The sequence below is a fragment of the Labeo rohita genome, chromosome 17 (assembly GCF_022985175.1).
Source record: "Labeo rohita strain BAU-BD-2019 chromosome 17, IGBB_LRoh.1.0, whole genome shotgun sequence".
Lineage (NCBI taxonomy): Eukaryota > Metazoa > Chordata > Actinopteri > Cypriniformes > Cyprinidae > Labeo > Labeo rohita.
The window spans coordinates 12,409,529-12,431,202 of NC_066885.1; the positions used below are offsets into that span (position 1 = coordinate 12,409,529).

The 21,674-nt window shown below is 35.4% G+C and overlaps 1 protein-coding gene across 2 annotated transcripts; it reads right to left on the reverse strand.

The window, feature by feature from the left end:
- Positions 1 to 174: 174 nt before the first annotated feature.
- actn2b (actinin, alpha 2b) lies at positions 175 to 21,487 on the reverse strand. 2 transcript variants are annotated; one of them, XM_051133969.1, is made up of 22 exons: positions 21,199 to 21,487; positions 17,389 to 17,503; positions 17,013 to 17,132; positions 16,724 to 16,810; positions 16,232 to 16,319; positions 15,970 to 16,048; positions 11,755 to 11,836; positions 10,586 to 10,671; positions 10,410 to 10,502; positions 10,095 to 10,325; positions 8,481 to 8,628; positions 8,191 to 8,341; positions 6,834 to 6,942; positions 6,603 to 6,743; positions 5,469 to 5,651; positions 4,252 to 4,386; positions 3,979 to 4,158; positions 3,543 to 3,689; positions 3,061 to 3,138; positions 2,737 to 2,802; positions 1,594 to 1,752; positions 175 to 1,490 (listed from the first exon to the last, which is right to left on the reverse strand). In XM_051133969.1, exons 1-22 carry the CDS (start codon positions 21,328 to 21,330, stop codon positions 1,332 to 1,334), a joined length of 2,769 nt encoding a protein of 922 aa, XP_050989926.1. In that variant the 5' UTR covers positions 21,331 to 21,487; the 3' UTR covers positions 175 to 1,331. The 2 variants fall into 2 exon arrangements, with proteins under 2 accessions (XP_050989926.1, XP_050989925.1); XM_051133968.1 differs by lacking the exon at positions 3,061 to 3,138.
- Positions 21,488 to 21,674: the final 187 nt, after the last annotated feature.

The following is a 21,674-nucleotide window of genomic DNA, read 5'->3' on the forward strand; positions in this document are numbered from 1 at the left end:
GAATACATTCATTTACTGTCAGTATTTTATACAAGTAAAATCTTTTATTTTATACAAGTAAAAATGCTATATTACACAAAATACTCTATTATGCATATATAAATACATATTTTAAGCCTACATTATGTCAATTACACTGTATTTAAAACTTTTAACAAAAAAGCAGAGACTTGGTCTTTTCATAAGTATGGTTTATTTCATTTATGTCACTGTAAAACACACATTTGGCTTTCTTGCTTATATTAGTCAACAGCAAACATTCACAAATCACTTCTTTCTCATTAAAACTGATTTGATAGGTTAACAAATTGACTAAAAATCAATCAACTGCACAAATGTACACTGAATTAGTGTGACTTACAGTTTAGAAATTTGCTGTATTCATGATAGCTTGACTGATACTCCGGGATTCACATACTTTTTTACTCTTTGCTGTGAATGGTTTACATACTGTGTTCAATACGAACAAGAAATCAATTGTTTGTGGGTTAAGCAGGCTGTGTTTGTCTGTCGTTTCAAAGAGTTCACATACTTTTACCTGCAACTGTAAATTTAGTATTTTAACATAATTTAAGTTTTTTGCTTTATTTGACAAGCCATTTAGTAGTACATATATTGACATTTCATGTATCACCAAATTGAAGAAATGTTCAAGCATTTGCAATATTCAAAACATCATGTACAACCAAATCAGCAGCTGGTGCTCTTATCTGTTTGACTCACTAGTGAAAAGGTCACCTCTTCCTACTTTATTTAAACTGTTACTGTATATGTAATCAGGCACTGTTAGGTTTTCAGGTGATTATGTTGTGGTGAATTGAAAAAATAAAACAAGAAAACCACAGTGGTTTGGTGAGTCTTTCCTAATTTGGGCAAAATTTAAATGTGCAAAATCCTACATACTGTGGGTTTAACACTACCACACAAATTCTGGATAAAGTGGGATTCGAAAAGATCAGAGTAAAATGCATCAAACCTACAATGTACTTAAATGTATTCAACTCTGTATTTAGTCTAACTACTGATTTTGCTGTAATTCAAGTGACAAACCTTCTGTTTTATAATAGCCTAAATGAATAGCATTTTTGGACTAATATAGATATATAACCACTTTCATTTTACTTCCTTCATTGCATTCTATTCATTTCCAGGCTGTATTCAATGTGTATTGACTTATTAGGCATTTAATATCAATCATCTAACAAAATACATCAACTGAGACTAAAAACTAAAACTGTGCTCTTTTATTTATTCGCCATGTTTTCATTTCTTGAGGCTGCTGATCTGATGGGTGAAGAATTTACTTATAAAGGTCAGAGTTGTTAAGAGAGTTAAAGGTCACTCTCTCCATAGAGGGCAGTGGAGAAGGCAGTGTAATCCAGGGCTCCAGGCAGGGCCCCGGGGCCGGCGTATGGGGGCATCCTGCTGATGCAATACTCTGCCTGATCTGGAGGAAGCTCTCGCCTCAACTCATCTGCCAGAATATATGGCTGTACAATACACAAACAACACATGAGGAATATAGAAACAAGTTTTCAGGTACAAAAGACTGTTCTGAATCATAAATGTTATATGAACAACACACACACACACCTTGTCTGCAGCGAGGATCCTGAATGAAGCGATGACCTGTTCAGCTGTGTCTGTGTCCGCTGTCTCTCTTGTCATGAAGTCAATGAAAGACTGGAATGACACAACACCTGAAGTGTTTGGATCAACCAGCATCATGATCCGAGCAAACTCCACCTCACCCTAAAAAAACACAAACATACATACATTTATAGAATTTATATATGTAGCAATAGCCAAAAATACATTGTATGGGTCAAAATTACTAATTTTTCTTTTATGCCAAAAATCATTAGGATATTAAATAAAGATCATGTTCCATGAAGAACCATAACTATATCAAAACTTAATTTTTGATTAGTAATATGCATTGCTAAGAACTTGATTTGGACAACGGTAAAGGTGATTTTTTTTGAACCCTCAAATTCCAGATTTTCAAATAGTTGTATCTCGGCCAAATATTGTCCTATTCTAACAAACCATACATCAGTGGTAAGCTTATTCATTCGGCTTTTAGATGATGTATAAATGTGCAAATTTATTTTTTAAAATAAATACATTCATTTGTTTACAATAAATTTTCCCCCAAATATCTTAAAAATCCTTAAAACTAAATAAAAATACTTGCCAAACAAAACTGTATAAAATAATGAGACTTGTTTTAAGAAAATATATCCAATGTACTTAACATAATATTTTATATTATATAATCTTGGATTTTAAATTACGTTTTTTTTTTTTTTGAGCATGAGCATTAGAAAATGTTATTAGATTTTTATCTTTAAAAAGCAACACTTCCACAAAATGTAAATTAATAGAGCAAAATAATAACAAAAGTATTAACTAAATATGTTTGACCAACAAAATTGTATAAAATAATGGGACTTGTTTTAAGAAAACATTCATTATACATGTATTATATAATTTTAGGTTTTAAATTAAGTTTATTTTCTGAAACCAGTGGCAAAATAGTTTGTTTTGAGAATGAACTTATTTATAAACAAGATTTTATTAGATTTTATCTTTAAATTAAAATAAAATTAAAATCAACCTCGTAAAATAATAATAAAAATATGTATTTTGCCTGGATATTTTATGAAAAAATATGTTTTTATGAAAACAAGTTTTTTTTAGTTCTTAATCAGTGAACCCTATTTAAGGCCCTACCAGATCATAACCCATCGAGATCAGACAGGCCCTAAAGTCATCAGAATCCATCGCCCCATTCTTCTTCTGCAGAGGAACGGTTAAAGGGCAAAGGATGAGGGTGTGTGGGTGACACAGCGACATGGTTGGAATAATGAAGCAATGTGGAGTAGGGAAAAAGACAGCACCTAACACAGAAACACACAAAGAGACAGCACACAACCACACACAGAAAAAAAACAAGAGAGGTACATTAGAACTATATCCTATTGCCTAGGAAATACATATGTATAAATTTATGCAAAGAACTACACATTAGGGTCAAAGGTTAGAGTTGGTTAGTACCTGTTTGACACTTCCTAAATGCCCAAGACTGATCAGACATGCTTTAAACTCATCAGGCTTGAGTTTACCCCTCTGCTCCTGAGAGCAAGTACCCACAACACACAAACATGCATAGGATGTGAACAGAAATGAACTACTATAATCAACATTTTATTAAAAATAGATGCAATTTGTCCTAAAAAATCCATTATGACAGAGCTAAATGACACTGTTTTACATTTGATTTTAGACATACTAAATACTTGTCAAATTTGTTTCAGGAACTGAATGGAAAGATAATTACGACTCTTGCATTATGATGCCTCTGAAGAAGCAAAGGCAAGACATAACACAGAGCAAATATGAAATTAATGTGTTTCAGTTGAAATAAGAGACAAATGTTTTTATAATGCTCAGTCAAAATGGAGAAGTTAATCTTAATAACGATTAGTATAATGTCCATTTAACAAGGAAAGTAGTTAAGCTAGTTCAGAGTACAGCACCCGATCAAAGTGGTTGAAAGAGGATCGGAATTCATTCATCTGCTCCTGGCTGATGCCCTTTGCATCACGTGTCAGAATCTGAGTCTCAATTTCGTTAATAGTGCGAGCGATCGTTGTCAAAAGGAGCTCCCAGCCAACACGAATATGCTGCAGAAGAAAGAAAAAATACTGATGTAAAAATCAGGATCAAGTGACTCAAACATGATTGGTCACATACATTTCTGTGCACACTTTGGAGATTTTTTAATGTTGTCTTAAGAAATCTCTTATGCTGACCAAAACTGCATTTATTTGATCGAAAATACAGTAAAACAGTAAAATTGTGAAATATTACAATTTAAAATAAATGTTTTCTATTTAAATTAAATGTAATTTATTCTTGATTTTTAAGCAACCATTTATCCAGTACTTGTTGGAAAAAAAAATTGTGTGTTACCTCCATAGTGTAGTTAGTATGTTTGTTGTCAAAGATGAGTGACTCCTGGATGATTTGGTGATCTCCCTCCAGTCTGTCTATGTTGGGTTTATAGCTGACGATCACATGTTCATACTGCTTCAGCTGGGTCATCTGATCCTCCAAAGTCCCGCCCATCGCAATAGAACAACGACCAATTTCCTGTCAGATAGATAGATTGATAGATGAATGCGTCTTTTGAGGGTTTTTTTAACATTGGCACAGGTGATGTCTGTGATGGCTGAAGCCACTCACCTCCATCCTGGCCTGTATCCAGGGTCCGATGAGGTTGGCTTGGGCAGCAAATTGGCGTCTGAGCCTTTCGTTAGCATGCTGTCGCGCTAACTCCTCCTGGAGTGCACTGTCACGCTGGGGAACCAGCTTCTTCACCTGAATACACAAACACACATCATTACCATGATTATGATTTTGTTTTGAAGAAGTTTTAACTTAAAAGGGACAACGGATGCAAAATTCACTTTTAGATTGTGTTTGCATATAAATGTGCCTTAGCAGTGTGTGGACACAACCACCCTACAATGATAAAAATCTTTTTTTTAATGCCTAAAAACCTAAACAGTCTCAATTACTATTTCGATTTTCTAAGCAGTATGATACCATACTGCTAAGGCCCTGCCCACGACCACGATCTTTCAAATCGAGCGATTCTCAGATGCCTGTCGGTATGGCATCACACCCACAGCTCCCACGATAGTTGATTGACATGAGCGTCATACCTCCAACCAGCTGTCACAGCAGGGATGTAAGTTAGACAAGAATATCTCAGACTGAGACAAGTTGTGTTGCTGAATGTAATCTGGTCGATTTACTGACATCTGAGCCACTGAAGGTGTGCACCTCCCGATCTACATAAATGCATCCATGTTCGCGCAAATCATTCGTGATCCAGATTCACCTACAGCAGAAGTGAGTATAAGGGTTTTTTTTAAGAATCTCTAAAATCACCTTTTCTAATAATGTGATAGTTAGCAAGTTTCGTGGCTAAACACACTAAATGTGGCTAAAGTAAACAATCTCTCAGAGCAGAAGAGAGAAGAGAGGGGCGGGGTGAGCAGAGCTCATTTGCATCTAAAGGAACAATCCCTCAGAATGGGATGATTTTTGCAGAGCTCATTTTGACAAGGTAAAAATGGGTGTTGTTTTACACAACCACTGATAATTTTTAACCAAAGTATATTATAGACTTTTCATTAAGACCCTAAAGAATCATATAACTTGTGGAAAATGGGCATCCGATGACCCCTTTAAAGAGACATGCACCGAAATGGGTCGGTGAAAAGGGTGATGTTTTAAACGACCCTTGAGGAATTTTAACCAAAGTATGTTGCAGACATTTCATGAAGACCCTAAAGAATCATTCCCACTTGTGGAAAACGGGCATCCATTGACCCATTTAAGAACATTTCTATGCAGTAATGGAACAGAATGGAAGTCTGATTTGTGTGTTTGACCTTGTCCCACTTGATGGCAATCTCTTCTGTAGTTATGGTGCTGTAGGGGTTGGTGAGGTCTCCACGAATACCGTAATTCTGGGAGATCTTCAGGACTTCCTGCTGAATGCCAAGGATCGCCTGCCGTTCTGCATCTGCCTCAGGAAGTGTGGCTTTAAACTGCTCGTGAGCAGCTATTAGGGTCTACACACAATAGATAACTTGTTTATATATGTACACACACACTACCATTCAAAGTTTGAGGTCAGTAAGATTTTTTAAAAATACATTAATACTTCTATTCAGCAAGGATGCATCAAACTAATCAAAATAGCAGTAAAGAATTTTACATTGTTACAAAATATTTCTATGTCAAATAAATGCTGTTCTTTGGAACTTTGTGAATATTTTTGTATCTTTTTTGTATCCACCTTATTTTTCCCATAAGAAAAGTTTATGGGTCTGGCTTCTGGTCTCATCCACATCCAGTTATTTTTATCTGTACAAAACAGCTCGTTTTGCTGCTTGATATCACAAATTGGTGTGTTTTATCATATTATTTTAATGTATTATCTTAATTATAAACAAGTTGGTTTGCAGTGCAAACAGTTTTACCATTTACCGCACATTATTATTATTCTCGCTATTTCCCTATAGCAGCTAATGAAACAGAAGTCTCGCCCATAGGCTTACTTTCCTGTTGAAGAATAAGGTGGATTGATAATAAATGTTTAAGCACCAAATAAGCTTATTAATATGATTTTTGAAGGATCATGTGGCATTGAAGACTAGAGTAACAACTGCTAGAAACAGAATACATTTTTAAATATATTAAAACAAAAAAACAATTATCAAATTGTAATAATATTTTACAATATTATGCTTTTACTACATATAAATATATTTTTTTATAAATAAAATAAATGCATATATATTTTATATAAATAAATTGCATATATATTTAATAAAAAAATAAATATATATATATATATATATATATATAAAATAAATGCATCCTTGGTGAGCATAAGACACGTCTTTCAAAAACATTTTAAAAAAAATCTTAGATAATCAGAAAGTAATACATATGTGAGAGCAGGGAGCTGTTTAAATACTAGTCTGTTTAACAACAAGCATGTAAGTAGTTGTGCGTACCTGGACCTCTTCAATGGTGTGCACTATGAACATATCCTGTAAGTCTTCCATGGCTCCCTCCATCCAGTTATTAAAGGGTGCAGATCTCTTTGCGTATTCCAGAAACAACTGCTCCACCGTCTCCAAAAGTTTCTCTGTCCTCTGCAGAAAATAAACACTGATTTAAATCGTTTGCTTTCTTTAATGCTGTGATCGATCAAAAATATTCTAGCACAAAACAGGTTGGCATACCTCCAAGGCCTCCCTGCGTTTCTGAGTAAGTGTACCCAGTTGGTCCCAGAGGTCACAAATACTTTGACACCTTTGATTCACTGATGCAACATCATGATAGTCCAACTCACTTGAGAAATATAAAACAAGATAAAACTTTAGGTCACAATATTGCTTTTGCTATTGAGTCTGTCCCCCTCTAGTGGTTAACAGATGTAATGTAGAATATTCTAGACTTTTGTATCATTTTCTTTTAATGGAGACCATTTGATAATGTTAGTCAAGGTTTCTTGGATCAAAAAAGCTGTAATGAGCATTTTCCACCCTCTTTCTACATCTTATAAGTAAACAGACTGTTTTTGATACTGTATCTAAGACAGCTGTTATGATTAACTGTCTACATTTCTTTTCTATTAGCTTTTTGCATCCAAATTAACATTAGTATGCAAGTCATTATAAGTATGCCCCATACTTTATCAATAATATCACCCTGTACTTAGTGAGACAATATAAAGGTCAGAAGCTGTCAGTCACTTACTAAATGCATCCACACACACACATATACTCTCTCTCTCTCTCTCTCTCTCTCTCTCTAACCAGGCCTGCAGGGAGATAACGAATATTAAAATAGAAAGTCGGCGATAGAAGCGTCAAAGATTGCTGTAAGCATGGTGTGTGTATATGTGTATCTAGCTATGGATAAGTAGTGTGAGAGATATGAAGCTATCCTGACCCTGTAAGGTGATGAGAAACTGAACGTGACAGGTTAATTACAAGGGCAAATTGCTTGTGCACGACTATTCTAACATTTGACGTTGGTCAAATTTTTTAAAATATCTCTTATGCTCACCAAAGCATTTATTTGATCAAAATACAATCAAAACAAATATATTGTAAAATATTATTTATTTAAAATACCTGTTTTTCATTGATATATTTGAAAAAATATAATATATATTTTTGCTGAATTTTCAGCAGCTATTACTCCGGTCAACTGTCACATGATATGATGATTTAATATGATGATTTGGTGCTAAAACTCTTATTATTATCAATGTTGAAAACAGTTGTGCGGTTTAATATATCTGTGGAAACTGATACTTTTTTTCTTTTTTTAGAAAAAGAATTGTATAGAAAGTTTGAAAGAACATTTATTAAAAAAAAATTGTAATAATTTGAAAATCTTTACGGTCACTTTTGATCAATTTAATGCATCCTTGTCTGAATCTTAATCTTAAGTCGTATTAAAAAAATATGTATATTACTGACCATAAGATTTTGAATAGTAATGCACATACCAAAGTTTACATTAAAATGGACAGCTAAATGATCAGCAAAAAAAGTAATTTTTGAAGAGATTACGTGCAAAAGGTCATACTTAAGCTCCTGAGCAATTGCAGCAATCTGCTCGACTCTGTCCTGGTGGGCGGAAAGGTCACTCTCAAAGGCCTCGTGTTTCCTCAGTAAAGCTCGGACTTCCATTAAAGATGCTGACTCGTAGTCTTTCCTGGTCAGCATCTCCTCCTTACCTAATGCAAAACACATGTAAAGCATATATCAATCATCATTTACTGGGCTTTCTCATCCAAAGTGGCTTTCAGTTCATTTTAACACAAGTGCAGAATGGTGATATTTTATTGATGATACCACCTTATGTACAGGACTCACCTGCAGCCCAGGTCTCATGGTTGGTAGCTTTCTGTCTGAACTTCTCTGCTAGATGGTCCAATCGTTCCAGTCTCCTAATCTCCGTCAGCAGCCATTCCTCATAGCCCTTTTCTGCCTGTTCCAGCCCTTGCCATGCACTCATGATGTCCTACAAAGACAAACACATACCAAAAACATCAGCTATGAAACCATTGAGAAATTGCAAGCATGTTCACCTTACTGTTCTATATGTCTGTTTGTGACCTATATACTGTCACAGTTATGAACTCTTTTGTTGTGTGTAATAGTACTAAATAGTAAGTACTAAATAGTGTAATAAATAGTAAGTAACAACTATTTGAAAATCTGGAATCTGAGGGTGCAAAAATATTAAAATACTGTGAAAATTGCCTTTAAAGTTGTTCAAATTAAGTTCTTAGCAATGCATATTACTAATCAAAAATTAAGTTTTGATATATTTAAGGTAGGAAATTTACAAAATATCTTCATGGAACATGATCTTTACTCAATATCCTAAAGATTTTTGGCTATTGCTACAAATATACCCATGCTACTTACGAATGGTTTTGTGGTCCAGGGTCACATATTTGGTTATTAGTTAACCCTCAGCACCTGTATGTCCTTCATTTACTGCCTTATATAATATCTCTCCTTTGTTGTTTCAGTTGCCAGTTATTATTGTTGTGAATGCTTGTGTTCTCTTCTGTCTTGGATTTACCTTAATTGTCTGGAAATCTTATAAAAGACTTTTTTGGATTATCTTTGTGCTCTTGACGTATCGTCACATATACCTATAAAGCTATATTTTTTGGGAAATGCTTTGCTGAAAAATGCCCCCAAAGCTACCTAGTTAGATAAATGAAATATAAAAATAATTGTATTAAATTAATTGTATTAAAAATACAATAATTATCAGCATAAAATAACAATAAAATAAATATAAAATATATTTCAACATTTTTAAAAATATTTAAATACAACTAATAAACTAAATAAATAGTATGTAAAATAAAAAATATATATATAAAATACATATTAAAATAAAAATGAAAATAAAATCAATGTTCAATGAATAAATATTAAAATAAATCAACACAAAAATAAAATATTAAATAAAATAAAAGTACATATGTGACCCTGGACCACAAAACTGGTCATAAGGGATTTATACATCATATGAAAGCTGAATAAATAAGCTTTCCACTGATGTATTGTTTGTTAGGATAGGAGATCTGGAATCTGAGGGTGCAAAAAAATCTAAATATTGAGAAAATCGCATTTAAAGATGTCCAAATGAAGTTCAAATGATATTTACAGTAGGAAATTTACAAAATATTTTCATGGAACATGATCTTTACTTAATATTCTAATGATTTTTGGCATAACAGAAAAATCTATAATTTTGCCCCATACAATGTATTGTTGGCTACTGCTACAAATATACCTGTACTACTTGCGACTGGTTTTGTGGTCCAGGGTCACATATAAAGATAAAAAAAAAAAAACTAAAATAATTAAAATAGATAAATCAATACATTTTAAAACTGTGGTTGCATAATTAGACATCTAAGTAAAGGTTTGTCCTGTGTGCGTATGTGTGGGTCAAACTCTTACCGAAACCATCTTGCCCTCAGAGGGCATAAATGCAGGCCGGTTGCTGATGCGGAGTTTAGTCTGCAGGGTGTTGAAGCTGATCTCCAGTTGACACTTCTCCTGCACTTTGGGAGGTTTGTGCATCCTGCGGTAATCTCTGAAATCCTCCAGCTTCCGCTGCATCTCGGACATGGTCTTCTCCGGCACACGATTCTCCAACCAGGGAATGGTACGTCTGATCCACTCCAACAGCTAGAGAGTAGAGGGAATATTTATGTGTAACATGTGTCTGTGTGCAGTGTGTGGAGTGTATCTATGTGTGTTTAACTACAGTACCTCACTAGCCAGTCTTTCATAATCCTCCATCAACTTCTCATTTTCCTGATTCACTCCCAGTACCTTACAGATCCTGTTAGCAGCAGTTTCAGCCTGAGGGAGAGAAGCATAGTAAGAACGAAGGTATAGATGAATGGGAAGATAGTTGATCTCCTCAATCTAGCACACACAAATACCTGTTCAGCTCCAGCAAAGGCATGGTAGAAGCAGGACACATATGTCATAATAGCTCTCTCGTCAGGCTTAGGGGTGTTCAGGATGTCTGCAGGGAGAGGAGATGAGCTAAGGGACAACTACATAAACATGCTGTGGAAAAAATATATAAATACTACAAGGAAACACAAAGTCATGTTTATATGGAAAATGAGGATACACCTATGTGGACTGAAGGGATCATATAATCAGGTGTAACTATATTTGTAACACTTCTAGAATGAGCTCAAGGATCAGATGTACCTTCAGAGCCTCTGCAAATGTGTGATAATAACACGTCATGACTGTCCTTGCATCTGGCTTGTTGCTGCTAACTAGGACTGTGGAGCAAAAGTCATGTTTTGTAATACTATAAAGCTAAAAATAGGCCAATTGTTGCTTTTAGTCTTCAGAATTTGTATCCAATATTTACAGTATTGTCTTTTTGCTAGGGCTGGGTTTGGACACAAACTTCACGATTCGATTAGATTCTGATTCACAAGCTTGCGATTCAATTCAGTTTCTGAATATCAGTTATTTTGGACATACATCAGGTACAGTACATGCCAAATATTCTCAAAGAAAAAAAAATCTCTTAACGCTGTAAAATATACATGAGAGGTTGGTATTGGTATTGGTATTACATAACTATAATATTGAATGTTAAATTTTGTGTATACAAATGCTTCATTTACACAATGAAGTTTTTATAATAATAAAGTTACAATTACATAATTATATTTCTACGTCAATTCGTTTTTTAAAATATAAACATTTAAATGGTGGCTGTCATTAAAACAGATTTGTTCAAAGATAAATTAAACAATGAAGAACAGTAAAAATTATAATGAATATGTTATATGGTGTATATATTTAGCAAAATGGTCCTCTCTAGAGTTCATTTTTCTAGCTGACTAATGAGTGACTAATGGGTAACAGAATGTGTTTTTTTCTGAGGTAAATGTGGACATATAGACAATACTTGGGGTAGATGCCGTATTTTAGGTAAGTGTCTTAAGGTATTATGTCATGAGCTTTTTAACAGAAAAACATTTTTGTGAAAGACATTTTTTCAGTGTTTCACTGGCTGAAAGCTGTTTTTAGCTGGAATGTTATATGGAGTATTGCAGATTATTGTATGACTATTCTTTACCCTCTGCATCCAGCATTTTGGGGATGTCCAGGTGTTTTTCAGCTATGTCAAATGCCAGATTCAGATTACCCAGTGGATCATCCTGCAGGCAGACAAAAAGAGACAAAAGGCAAATGTTTTCACCAATTAAAAAATATAAGAAATAATAGATGTCACCAAAAAAAAAAAAAAAAAAAAAAAAACTAAATTAAAATAATTTGCATGCAAAAGTGAGTGTCAGTATTCAGGTGCCACTAGAAGAAAAAACGTTTTAAAAAAATAAGGATTTCAAACGATTGACTGATCAATCTGAAAAGGAAGCACTGATAATAGTGAAAGACTGTTAGCCCTTTCGAAAGAAGTGCTTTTTAAATAACAAAAAAATAAATACTTAACTAATACTATTAGTTAGTAAGAATGCATTCAGCTGATCAAAAGTGAAAATATTTATAAGACAACAAACTATTTCAAAAAATTGCTTTTGGTTTGATATTTCTATTCATCAAAGAATCAGAGTTTCCACAGAAATATTACCTGTTTTTAACATTGATAATAATAAAACTATGGTCCCACTTCATATTAAGTGGCCTTTACTACTATGTACTTACATTGAAATTAATTGTTTGATGCAATGTACTTATTGTGTACATACATGTATTTACATTGTACTTAGATTTTAAAAATATGTGTGTGTAATTACATTTCTAATTAATTTCTGTAATTACATTTATAATTACACTGTTTACCAATCCCTTACACCTTAACCCACCCTTAAACCTACCCATACCACCAAACCTATCCCTAACCTTACCTATATCCCACCTCAATAGCAGCAAAAGTGTTTTGCAGTACAATATGACCACATTAAGTACATTGTACTTATTTTTTGATGCAAGTACATAGTAGGTAAGGCCACTTAACATAAAGTGGGACCAAAACTATAAGGTTTCCTCAGCACCAAATTAGCATATTAGAATGATTTCTGAAGGATCATGTAACACTCAAGACTGGAGTAATGGCTGCTGAAAATTCAGCTTTGTATCACAGGAATGAATTACCTCTTAAAGAATAATAAAATAGAAAACAGTTCAATTTAAAAATGTAACAATATTCACAATTTTATTGTTTGTACTGTATTTCTGATCAAATAAATGTAGCCTTGGTGAGCATAAAAGACTCAAAAACATTGATGGGATAGTTTACCCAAAAATGAAAATTCTGTCATTAATTAATCACCCTCATGTCGTTCCAAACCCACAAGACCCTTGAGAGCTCTCTGACCCTCTGTAGACAGGGTCCTACCACAGTCAAGGCAAAGAAAGTTTGTAAGGACAACGTTAAAATAGTCCATGTGACATCAGTGGCTCAACCATAATTTTATGAAGCTACGAGAATACTTTTTGTGCAAAAAATAAAAACATTTTATTTTATTTAATGATTTCTTCTCACCCGGGACCAGTGTTGCCAATTCCGCAGTTTTCCCACAGAATTGAGCTACTTTAACACTGTTGCCGCAGGATGTTTTTTATGTCTGCAGACTGCTCATTTTACCCAGGGAATATGATTTTTACCGGGGAACCCCCCCCTCGAAATGCCATTGAGCCACTTTTGAGCTATTTTTGAGTAGCAATTGGGCGGGTTTTGTTGTGAAAACCTGGCAACCCTGCCTGGGATAGTCCGCCACCGTTATCAAGAGTACCACAACGCATATGTGTGATGCTGCTGATGTAGAAAATGCATGCAATATGCTTTGTTTACGAGTAGACGTATGCGTCGTGGTCATGGACTATTTTAACAAGGTCCTTACTATGTTTCTGTGCCTTGACCATGGTAGGACCTGTCTATGGAGTCATAGAGAGCTCTCGGATTTCATCAAAAATATCTTAATTCATGCTCCGAAGATGAACAAAGGATTTACGGGTCTGCAACGTCATGAGGGTCAGTAATTAATGACAGGATTTACATTTTTAGTTAAACTATTCCTTTAAGCATCATCAATTTTCTATTCTTCATCCTAAATGTGCATATTTATGGTTATTACAAATGCATGTATTTGTGGATGTGTATGTAAGCAGAGTCTGGGGATCAAGCTTTTGTTCTCTGTGTCAATAAAAAGCTGCATTGCAGGACATCAGCAGCTGCAGGGGATCCAGAGGGTCGTGGACCCTCCTGATGCTCGTGTCCAAACTGGGACCACTGGGGTCCATGCTAAACGCTGGATTACCCCATTCAAGCTCACCTGGAGCCGTCAGTGACAGCTGAAAGGGATAGGAATGTCTGTGTGTGTGAGGGGTTTTTTAATCACTCACTGTTGAACTGACTGACCCGGACAAGCTAAATAAATCCTTAATCTTCAGCAGTCTGATCTAACCAACTAATTAAAACCATAGTACACATACTCCTATTCAGACAGACTTGGAACATGCCTGGAAACAATGTCTCATCCTGCTCACACCTATTCTAAGCTGGGAGCGAAGAAATCAAACCAAGTATGTCACCAGAGCACTAACATGCTTCTAGAACCTCTTAAATTCCACTTTGAAGGGTCCCGAGACACAATATGTTCTAATAGGGATTCTTAGAAAGCATCTTTTAGAAACAGTTCTGGTGCTCCTGGTATGTGAGTCACTTTTCCAAGTTCTATTCCAGGTCAGGATTAATATAAATCCAAACAGTCCTTTGAGAAAACGTGTTATGGACCAGCTTTCTCTTCACTGCCATAACAACTAAAGTTATGTACACATAACAGTTCAAAAGTTTGAGGTCAGTGAGATGTTTCTTAAGCACCAAATTAGCATAATAAAATTATTTCTGAAGGACCATGTGACATTGATCCTGGAGCTGTCTATGGAGGAATAGAGAGCTCTCGGATTTCTCTTGGATCAAAATTTCACAAAAATGTACAGATAATGTATTCAACCCCTTGTCATCCAAGATGTTCATGTCTTTCTTTCTTCAGTCGTAAAAAAAATATGTTTTTTTTAAGGAAAAACATATAGTTGAGTTCAATGGTGCCCGTGAGTTTGAACATCCAAAATGCAGTTTCAATGCAGCTTCAAAGGGCTCTAAACGATCCCAGCTGAGGAATAAGGGTCTTATCTAGCGAAACAATCGGTCATATACAAATACAAATTTCTATACTTTTTAACCTTAAATGCTTGTCTTCTCTAGCTCTGCGTACTCTGTAATCCGGGTCAATAGAGTTAGGGTATGACCGCAACATTTGAACGGTAGTCTAACTACATCAGTAAACTCTAATTACAGCTAAAAAATATCAACTAACTACACAAATTAGCTTTTTCCATCCACAACCCTGTTGAAAAGGGCATATGCTGGTTAGGTATGTTTTGAAGCATGGCAGATGGTTTGAGCTGGTTCTGAGCAGAAGCTAGTTGGACCAGCACATGACCAGCTTAAACCAGCTCATAACCAGCTTATAACCAGCTCATGACCAACTAAGGACCACTTTAAACCAACTCAAACCAGCTGCCATGCTTCAGAACATACATAACTAGTAAATGCTATTTTTTTTTTCAACAGGGAAAACATCTCCATGTTTCACATTGCATCTCCTGCTCCTATAATATTCCTGCAGAGTTTACCTCCAGCCATAAAACATACCTAAACCAGTTAATCAAAACTCTTCCAATCACCATAACCTGCTTAAGTAAATGCTTAAAAACACTTTACATAGACACGAATACTTAAGAAATCACACACAGATAGCACTCTTCAAATGATGTGCACAAAATTCCCGCTAACTCTCATAGTTGCCTCTAATAGAGTTTGCATGTTACTAAGCTAACAACCTGACACAGTAACAAGGACAAAAGTTAAGGTGGCCTACATACCACACACAATTAGCACAAACACATATGCTACCTTCAGGTTTTCAGAGTCAATCAGTTCTGGATTGTGTCTGTGAATAAGTGCACAGAAAGCCAATCCATCTTTCCAGCAAATGAAGCCACAAAAAAGTGAATTTCTGATTGTACATGCAATGAATGAGACAAGCCTTAAGTTTTTAGAGAAGGTCCTTAGATACCTGAGGGTGGGAGTGTGATGAAGATGTTAAACACACATACTGTACTGTAAACACACACCAAACTGTGCTGTGATAACAATAAAAGGAAACATCAGGATGTTGTGGCAGACTTGTTATTTGACTACTGTGACAGGACTGTTAGAGTAAATGTCCCAGGGGGTCAAAGGTTAGTGTTGGGTCACACTTGAGACCTTGTTGAGTTTGGCGTAGTCAATGAGGTCAGGCCTGTGCCTGTGGATGAGAGCGCACAGCGCCAAGCCATCCTTCCAGCTTCACCAGAGAGAGAGAATCAGGGTCATGTTGGAATTAACATTTAAACTGAAACTATATAATTGAAAATACTAGAGTATCTGGGTTTTTTTCCCACTAATAGAACAAAACAGATACTCATATTAAAATACAAAACATTGATATCACCTTTCAACATTTTTTGTACCCAAAAAAGACCCTCACCTGACATGAAAGTTTTGAACATTGACATTCCTGTAGGGGGCAGTCTTCCTCTGACACCACAGCAGAAGTCCTTCTTTGGCCGAAGTTTCTGAAATATTATTAGAGAATCATTATATCATACAACAGTAAACTGAACATGTAAGTTTCTGACTGCATCTGTTTTGAATTTAATTTTGAATTTAATTTTTTAAACTAAATATAACAACAGACTTCAGCCTATGGTGAAATCCACATCAGGTACTGATGATTTATAAAGGCATTTATTCATATAAATGCACTATAATGGAAAAATATATTTTTTTATACAGTGTTATTCATAAATTGTTAATTTTTTGTACCTTTTTGAAAAAATCCAGTTGTTGTTCTTTGCTATAAAACTATTTAAACATTACTAGGGGTTGTGAAATATGCCAGAAACCATAATAATAATAACAGTTGTGCTGTTTGTGCAGATGTTTTGTTGCATTTTATATTTGGGCTCGTTTTCTTTACCTTCAACAGAGATATCCTGAATGGCGAAGCGAAGGATGATGGTCCAGATCATTCCAAGAGTCATTTTCACATTCCCATCAACAATTTCTGCAAAATGATGGCAGGAAAATCATTGCCCAATTAAATAAAGAGCTGAGTGAGTTAAAATAACATAAAATACTATTTTGTTTGGTTTTGTTTCATTAGGATATAAAGGATTTGTGACATGCATATAATAACTTGCATCTCCTAATGACTTTATTTATTACAAAAAATCCAGATTACACTACAGTTTTGCAATAAAGCATACCTTCAGCTCCAATAGAGACTAGTTTCACTCCTTTACTGGTGATGAAATCAAGAGCTTTATTGACATTGGCTATCTTGTGAAAACGCATCTTTCCTCTGTCAGGCTTGGGTAATCTCTCACCTGCCAAAATACATGATATAAAAAATTTAATTGGTATATAGTTGATATCATTGAGGAAGTTGCTTACTTTGTATCAACATACAAAATTGTTAAATATTATCCTTATATTGCAATAATTAGGATCACAAGCTGTAATCATTGCCTAACATGTTCATTGTGTATCCTTGACTGAATACACATACTCTTCTCTGATTGATTGAAGCTTCTTTGAAACAATATGTATTGTGATATACAAACAAACTTGAAATAAGTTTACCTGAGATGACTTCAAGCAGCAACATTAGTTTGAGGCCATTCCTGAAGTCCTCCTCTATGTTCTCAATTTGTGTCCCAGCTTTCCTCAGGTGAGAGTTACACCAGGCCGTAAACGTCTGGGAAATAGGCACAGTGTAAATTAATATGCAGCCCAACAATTGCACATAGACACTCTTACATGGCAAACAAACATACTAACATTCACATTCTCTTATACAAGTGGTGCAATCATTGGCATAGCATATGTATCCTACATTTAACATTCATCAAATGCAGAATCCTTGCACGAAACCACATAGTCACTGTTCATAGTCCCTAAACCAAATGTGTGGCAGTAGACCAGATTTAAGGTCAAAACCTTCACTGCAGAGGAGCATGCCAATGAAACAAATCTGATCTACATCAAGAGAAGGGGTAGTAGGTAGTTCTTCAGCTTGTTCTCGGATTACAGTTGAGGTCAAAAGTTTACATCCACCTTCCAGAATCATTAAAAATGTCAATTATTTTACCAAAATAAGAGGGATTGTACATTCATATTGTTGTTTATTTAGTACTGATCTGATAAGATAAGATATTTCACATAAAAGATGTTTACATATAGTCCACAAAATGACCCGGTTCAAAAGTTTACATCCCCTTGATTCTTAATATTGTGTTCTTACCTGAATAATCGACAGCTGTGTTTTTTTTTTGTTTGTTTAGTGATAGCTGTTCTTGAGTCCCTTGTTTGTCTTGAACAGTTAAAATGTCTGCTGTCCTTCAGAAAAGTCCTTCAGGTCCCACAATTTCTTTGGTTTTCCAGCATTTTTGTGTATTTGAACCCTTTCCAACAATGACTGTATGATTTTGAGATCCATCTTTTACACTGAGGACAACTGAGGGACTCATGTGCAACTATTACAGAAGGTTCAAATGCTCACTGATGCTTCAGAAGGAAACACCATGCATTAGTAGCTGGGGGGGTGAAAACTTTTGAATATAATCGAGATGTGTACATTTTTCTTATTTTGCCTAAATATCATATTTTTTCATTTAGTACTGCCATTCAGAAATGATAGTTACAGAACATAGTTACATGTTTCCCAAAAGAAACAAAAAACACAGCTGTGGATCATTCAGGTAACAACACAGTATTAAGAATCAAGGGGATGTAACCGGGTCATTTGTGATGTAAACATCTTTTATGTGCAGTATCTTATTCAGATCAGTACTAAATAAACAATAACATGCATTTTGTTTGATCCCTCTTATTTTGGTAAAATAACTAACATTTTTAATTATTCTAAATGGGGGTGTAAACTTTTGACCTCAACTGTATATAAAAATGCTGGTGGAAAACATGTGACTGACAGATTCTGCTTTCGTCCAAACTCCTGTACTTTATTTGATTAATAATCTTTAACATTCTATTTATGAACAGGAAGTGTAATCAGATCAGTCAACAAGACAATAGAATGGCATTGGCATTATAAAACCGCCCAACACACACTAGCCCTGAATACATGAGCATCTACACTTGAGTTGAAACACTGAGTTCATCCTCCAGAAATATCCAGCACTTCACTGCATGTACAAAAAGTAACAAAGCTGGAAACTCCCATGCAGCTGCTGTATATTATCTTCTGAATCATCCTATGATCACTTTCCAGAACCACTTTTAAAGGATTTGGGCGCTTAAAATTCAGGAACATCTTCCTACACATCCGCATCTAAATTCCAGAGTGAATAACATTGTGTCCACTCAGGGTAATGTTATAAGATTATGTTGGGACCAAGAGACACTAACAAGTGTAATTTACTATTGAGCACATAAGGTTAAAAGTTACAGCTTCTGGCGCTTACTTTACGTTCAGAGCCACAGGTAAGGAAGGAAATTATAACTCTATACTGTACGTTTTATTACCTGGGTCAAAAATAAACATTTTTTTAATCACCAAATGTGACCCTGGACCACAAAACCGGTCTTAAGTAGCACAGCTATATTTGTGGCAATAGCCATAAATACATCGTATGGGTCAAAACGATTGACCTATGCCAAAAATCATTAGGATATTAAGTAAAGAACATGTTCCATGAAGATATTTTGTAAATTTCCTACCGTAAATATACCAAAATGTAATTTTTGATTAGTAATATGCATTCTTAAGAACTTCATTTGGACAACTTTAATGGTGTTTTTCTCAATATTTTGATTTTTTTGCACCTTCAGATTCCAGATTTTCAAATAGTTGTATCTCAGCTAAATATTGTCCCATCCTAATAAACCACACATCAATGGAAAGCCTATTATTCAGCTTTCAGATGATATATGGATTTCAATTTCAAAAAACTGACCATCATGACTAGTTTTGTGGTCCAAGGTCACAAATAAGTGTTAAAAAAAAGTAAAATAAATTTTTGGATTTTGGATCCAGCATACTGCATTAAAACTACGAGCGAATCCAATCTAAACAACAAATGTTATGACCCAGCAATGCTGGAACAAAATCTGGCTGTACTGCTGCCCACATCTGTATTAGGTTGCACTATTAAATCCACCGCTACCCTTTGGCCATTTTTTAGACTCAATGGAGCGTCTTGTTAATCCCTCAAAGCAGGTTCAGTCATTGCTGGGCAGATGAAAGCTTTACTGTGGACTCCAGAGTACATTCCTGCGAGGTAAGGGTGTAAATTTAGCTCTCTCTGCAGAGTCTGTTTCTGATAAGAGGCCTGATGAAGTAGGCTCACACTGAGGAGAGAGATATGAGCGAGAATGCAGTGAATATAAACGTGTGCTCGCACTGCTGTGTTGTCGAATCGGACAGGAAAGAATTTCATTCACTCTGGAAAACTGTAGGGTGTGTCTGCAGTAACATGCCTGTGTGGGGTGGTCTCTGGATAAATAAAAAAAGAGTGATTACACCGTAACCTCAGAGTGTCAGAGTGACAGAAGTGTTGCAATTTGACTTCAGCATAATAATGAACGTATGAATAGGTTAAGGTGAGAGTAAGCCTGCAAGAGAGAGAAACCCCACTTAAGTGGATCTAGTCTATAATAGAACTGAATTTGTCGATTGTTCAGATAAAGAAAAGTTTAAGATCACAATGCTTAAGGTACAGTTTAGAGACCCTCAAAGCAAAATCCCACATTTGGAATCCCTTTGTGTTTACTCTGCCCACTAAAACTCACAAATATATACACTATATCCAGTGTTTGATATGAAATCAGTTACAGTCCATGTCAGTAAAATGTCTGTCCACTATTATAGACTACACAATAAATAAAGGTGCTGTTTATACATACAAAAGAATTCCCGGCCAAGGACACCGGATTAAGCTAGTATAAGGCCTTTTGGTGTTGGAGTTAAAATTAGCCCCCGCATCCATTCTAATCCCAAGGACGTCATCCTGTGTTGGAAGCATCTGTTGACAGTCCGCATTCCAATCGTATCAGCAACAGACACACAGGGCCGCGCACTGCTGCGCTATTGTTAGTTCGGTACCCGCTGCATCCATCCTCAACGCGCGCTCCCGACAGCCGGAGCCAAGCCAGACCCCTCAGTGACACTGACAGACCACAGAGCCCATAACGGGACGGGATTCCATTGCAAACAACTGACAGCTAAATCAAACCTAAATGATACTTGATTGATAAATAAATAAAAACTTGAAAAATATATATTAACACTATTATGTATATATATAAATACACACAAACACACAATATATACAAAGAAAATACACGTTAAAGTTTTAATGTTTGAGTTTTTTTTAACTTAACTAATTATCTGTAAATCACTGTAATTAAAATAAGTGCACACTAAACACTTACCTTCCGTTGCTGTTTTTCCCAAGCCGGGTCCAGCAGTAAATCCCGGTCCCATTCTTCCTCCTGCATCATGTACTCCTCCGGTTCATATCCATTATCATATGGAACTGAAAGCTCGATCTGATTCATCATCATTTTGAAACGTTCAAGCGTTATATTCTCTTATTTGACGGGTAAGTTGTGATATTCGGCTTGTGAGCTTGAGCTTTTGGTGTAAGTGGACTCTGTGTCTGAGGTGTCTCTCTCTCGTTCGTGTTGGTTTCCAGTCTCGCGGCTGCTGTGCGCGAGCAGTGACAGCAATGAGAGGAGCGACTGTCAATTAGTACTGATGGGTCACATGACCTCTTCCCCTTCCACATTACTCAAACGTTAAACGTTACTGTAACACATAAGCAACTTTTTCCATTCGTTAAACAATTGTAGTCATGCTTAAAAAGCTGCCTGAACTCACAACATTACAAATAATTCACAAAGATAAA

What these genes read in the sequence shown, in the direction of transcription:
- actn2b (XM_051133969.1), bottom strand. Translation starts at nt 21,330, where the DNA reads ATGATGATGAATCAGATCGAGCTTTCAGTTCCATATGATAATGGATAT. An exon ending in CTGAGGGCAAGATGGTTTCG is followed by an intron (nt 8,629 to 10,094) that starts GTAAGAGTTTGA and finishes TTGTCTTTGTAG; the next exon opens with GACATCATGAGTGCATGGCA. An exon ending in AACGCAGGGAGGCCTTGGAG is followed by an intron (nt 6,744 to 6,833) that starts GTATGCCAACCT and finishes TATTTTCTGCAG; the next exon opens with AGGACAGAGAAACTTTTGGA.